The sequence below is a fragment of the Hevea brasiliensis genome, chromosome 4 (genome assembly GCF_030052815.1).
Source record: "Hevea brasiliensis isolate MT/VB/25A 57/8 chromosome 4, ASM3005281v1, whole genome shotgun sequence".
Classification (NCBI taxonomy): domain Eukaryota; kingdom Viridiplantae; phylum Streptophyta; class Magnoliopsida; order Malpighiales; family Euphorbiaceae; genus Hevea; species Hevea brasiliensis.
The window spans coordinates 100,835,247-100,839,598 of record NC_079496.1 but is presented as its reverse complement, the minus strand read 5'-3'; the positions used below and the strand labels follow the sequence as shown (position 1 = coordinate 100,839,598).

Sequence of the window (4,352 nt, the reverse complement as noted above, 5' to 3'; positions counted from 1 at the left end):
CTCCATACATCCTTCTAAATTCACATACAGACATTTCTCTGTCCAAACAGTCACATCTTCAAACGGTATCATCTTAACCCTAATCTTGCTTATTTGTTTATAATTAATCTACCAAATCTAATAGTAAGAAAACCTTTTTTTTTTCTTTTTGCTTTTATTTTCCTATCTTTTATTGGATTTGGTTGCTTGCTAGGTAGTCATCATAGCTATATACCATGAGCACTCTCTCTGAAGTCTACACACAATATCCTCTCAAAGTCGACGATATCATCCCTTTAGACTTTGATTCCGTCGTTACTGTGCCTGATTCTCATGCTTGGCCTATCTCCGACGGCTTTGAGTCCAATGACTGGTTATCTATACCCACGATTGACCTCAAGGACCCAGATGCAGCTAAGCTAATAGGTCATGCATGTGAGACATGGGGTGTATTCCAAGTTGTGAACCATGATATTCCATTGAACCTACTCGATGAAGTTGAGTCTGAGGCTCGTCAGCTTTTCTCTCTTCCGACTACACAAAAGCTCAAGGCCTTAAGGTCTCCTGGTGGAGTCACCGGATACGGCTTAGCTCGAATATCGTCGTTTTTCAACAAGTTTATGTGGCATGAAGGGTTCACTATCATTGGTTCTCCTTTGGATCATGCCAGAGAACTATGGCCCAATGACTATCAGAAATTTTGGTAAGTCCATGCACTTCCATGCACGTAGGGAAATGGGTAAAGCTACTTCATTTAATTTGCATCCTGCACATATATATAAAACCTTCAAATTGAATACCATTTTCCATGAATTTATATTAGTTATGAATAAGCAACTGGTGACCACCAATACTCACTAATGTTTAGTAAAAATTTTCTTTTATAGCAATCTTTTTTCTGAAAAATGAGTGATTGTGTTTATTACTTATTTATTCAAAAGTAACATCACTCGGTTAGGAAGAACTTCAAAGTTATTTATATGAAATGCTATAAGTTAATATGGGAGAGTGCACCCTTATCACCTGGGGAGGGTAGGGGCTTAGTAGACATGACCCAATAAACAAATAAACTAGGTGTGGAGCTAAAGAAATTAAGCTAAAATTAATTCTCCTAATTAATTAATATGTTTTTGTTTCAAAAACGACCATATAAGCAGTGACATAATGGTGGACGGACAAAAGAAAATGGAGGAGCTAGCCATAACAATAATGCATAATATTCTGGAGTACTTAGCCGTGTCAGAAGAAGAAATGAAGTGGCTTGGTTCACCTGGAGTTGCCAGCACTGCTTTGCAGCTGAACTCTTATCCATTGTGCCCAGACCCCAATCGAGCCATTGGTCTAGCTCCTCACACAGACACTTCCCTCTTCACCATACTGCACCAGAGGATCAGCGGCCTACAAATATTCAAAGAAGGAGTTGGATGGGGTTTAGTACAACCAGTCACTGGGGCACTTGTAGTGAACGTTGGTGATCTCTTACACATCCTCTCAAATGCTAGGTTTCCAAGTGTTGTTCATCGTGTGGTGATGAAAGAGGCTAAACAAAGGTTTTCTGTGGCTTTCTTCTATTCTCCGCCTGCTTATTTCAATCTAGATCCTCTGGGTTTGAGTTTTGGCCAAATTCCTCTATACCGCTCTGTGACAGTGGCTGAATACGTTGGCAGGAAGGCCAAGGACCTTGAAAAAGCACTTACTTCGATTAGAATTTAGTGGGGAAAGTATGAAAAGTATTTCTATATTTATGCTTGTCTTTGCGTAAAGTATGCAGTACTATTTTTCTTTTGTTAAATAAAAATTAAAAATAAAACAAATTAAAAATAACACATGAGGGCTAGATGATTATTGTAAAATTGAATGTTGGTCCTTGTCTTAGATTCTGCATGATCTTCTCAGTGTTTTTTCTTAATTGTTTACTGTAATTTTGGGGCTATAGCTCCAGTTATAAATAAATAAAATTGATTGTTATATATGTACTTAAGCTTAATAATCTTCTTCTTAAATTTAGATGATTCTTTGATGAGAAATTCTCAACTTTCCAAAATTGTGAAATTCTTTGATTGGCCATGGTTGATATGTTGGTTTGACTTTGTTGTTGTGACACTGCTTATGATTTGCTCTGATACCATGTGAAACTCGATGAGTATGGAAGATCACCAATAATGTTTAGGCATTGAGCTTTGAGTTGCTTCAGTTAAAATAGCTTAAGTCAATTTAGTTCAAATCTTTTTTACTATATTTATTTATTTATTTATTTGTAGCGGATGTGAGAGTCTAAAAAATCATGCTTCTGGTTTAATAAGTTCTTTGCTAATAGAAAATGAGATTTAATTTAATGTTCTCCTTATCACTGGCAGATGATTATTGATTAAGCAGATGAATTCTGATGCGTGTTCCAATTGAGGTTTTTTTTTTTTTTAAATAATTATAATCTCATCATAAACTCTCACATAGCTTTCACCCACATGGAATAAAAACAAGCTTACAGTTATAGGTAGGCTTTTGTTAATTTCCTAGCCATAGTTACTGGTATAGCCATCACCTGTTTTGTATTTATTCATTTTGTTGACCTTTTAAAATGGCTTATTTATTATTTGCCAAATGCCAATGAGACAGAATCATTTCTGCCAATTCTTTTCCACCACAAAAGAATGATACTTATTTGTAGCGGATAGAGTTAGAGTAATGATAAATACTCTCTCCCTTTCGTCAAAATAGATTTTTTTTTATTTGAATTAAATTATAAATTTTTAAATAATAATTTATTTATTAATTTATTAATATATTCTTAAAAAATAAAATTTATTAATTCTAATAATAATAATTTATTAACATAAATTATTTAATTTTTATTGGAGTAACACTAGTGAATGGTGTATTAGGAAAAGACAAAAGAAATTTATTGTTTAAAGATGCATCAGGAAAAGACTAAAAAATATTTATTGCTTGGAGGACAAATTAGAAAAAGACTAAAAAAAATTATTACTTTAACTATGTTAATTATATTTTGTTAATTCATGTGAAAAAATAAAGTTATCTTTGTAGATGAAAGGAATATATTTTTCATTTACATAAAATTTTAATTTTATATTATTCATTAAAAAAGAAAAAAAAAGTTAATGTGCAGATGACGTTGATATTCCCGGTAGCAGCCTATTTTCCCTATTTTTTTGGATGTGATTGGAGTCCTGTATATGAACAAAACCCCATTGTCATATTTAATATACCTCAACTCACTTTCTTATTATGTTGTTTCGTAAAAAATAAGTTTTATATATAAAAAATATTTTTTTATGAAAATTAATTTTTAAGAAAATATTTTTATAAAAATATTTTTTATTATTTGATTATGATATTAAGTTAATGGTATATACATGTTATTCATGTATAATTGTTTTCACATTAATAAGATTATTAAAATTTATTTTCATTAAAAATAGTTTAGTTTTTCATTTAATTAGAAAAATATTTTTTATTAATTTATTTTTTAGTGTTCTAAATGCTAAAAAATATAAAAAAATAAATAAAATTTTAAAAAAATATTTTTCACAAAACCTAACTAAATCAATATTTATGCCTTTTGATCTCATAATTTCATTAAAAAGGCAGTAATTCATAATTTGTAACCTATATATACTTCACAGAGCTCTCATTTATATATTAACGTTCTCATTTATACATTCTTATATTCTCATATTATTATTTTTTATTAATTTAATTATAACTAGGGTTCCTCATATATAATTAATTTTGAAGACGAATCAAAACTCATTGGTGTCATGATTCATTTGAATTAAGATGGAATTTGTAGATAGGTTCTATTCTAAGCAAGCATGCTAACTTACAATAAAATCAGTTCTAAACATATAGTCCTTATTTGGTATTGAAGTTTGAGGGCAGAAATTATTTTTTAGGAAAAAAAAATCATTTTAAATACTATTAAAAAAATAATTAAAAAATATTTTATATTTTTATATTCTTATTACTAAAATTTATTAAATTTAATTTTAAAATATTTTTAATATATTTTAATTAATATATCTAAAAATGTGTTTTTGTCGATAATAATTTCAATAGCAATATACACATAGTCAACAGCAGATCAACAAGAACAAAATGAATTATTTTGTAAATGACAAAAACAACCTACCTAGTGAAAGGGGTCCATGCATGTACGTATACATGAGAAAATTTTAAGATGAATTTTAATTATTGATTGAGATAAATTTTAATAGAATTTCCAAATAATTTTTTGTACACATTGCTTTACTATTATGATAAACTGCATCATGTATAAACCAATCATTAGTAACACGTACGCCCATTGTAACTGTTAATGTGTGCTGATAATAATGGCCTGTGTGGTTTAGATG

At 29.8% G+C, this 4,352-nt stretch overlaps 1 protein-coding gene across 1 annotated transcript; it reads left to right on the top strand.

Moving 5' to 3' along the window:
* Positions 1 to 215: 215 nt before the first annotated feature.
* On the top strand, positions 216 to 1,692 carry LOC110668020 (gibberellin 3-beta-dioxygenase 1-like). Its single transcript, XM_058144767.1, has 2 exons — positions 216 to 682; positions 1,137 to 1,692. The coding sequence occupies exons 1-2, from the start codon at positions 216 to 218 to the stop codon at positions 1,690 to 1,692; spliced, it is 1,023 nt and encodes a 340-aa protein (XP_058000750.1).
* The last annotated feature ends 2,660 nt before the right edge of the window (positions 1,693 to 4,352 follow it).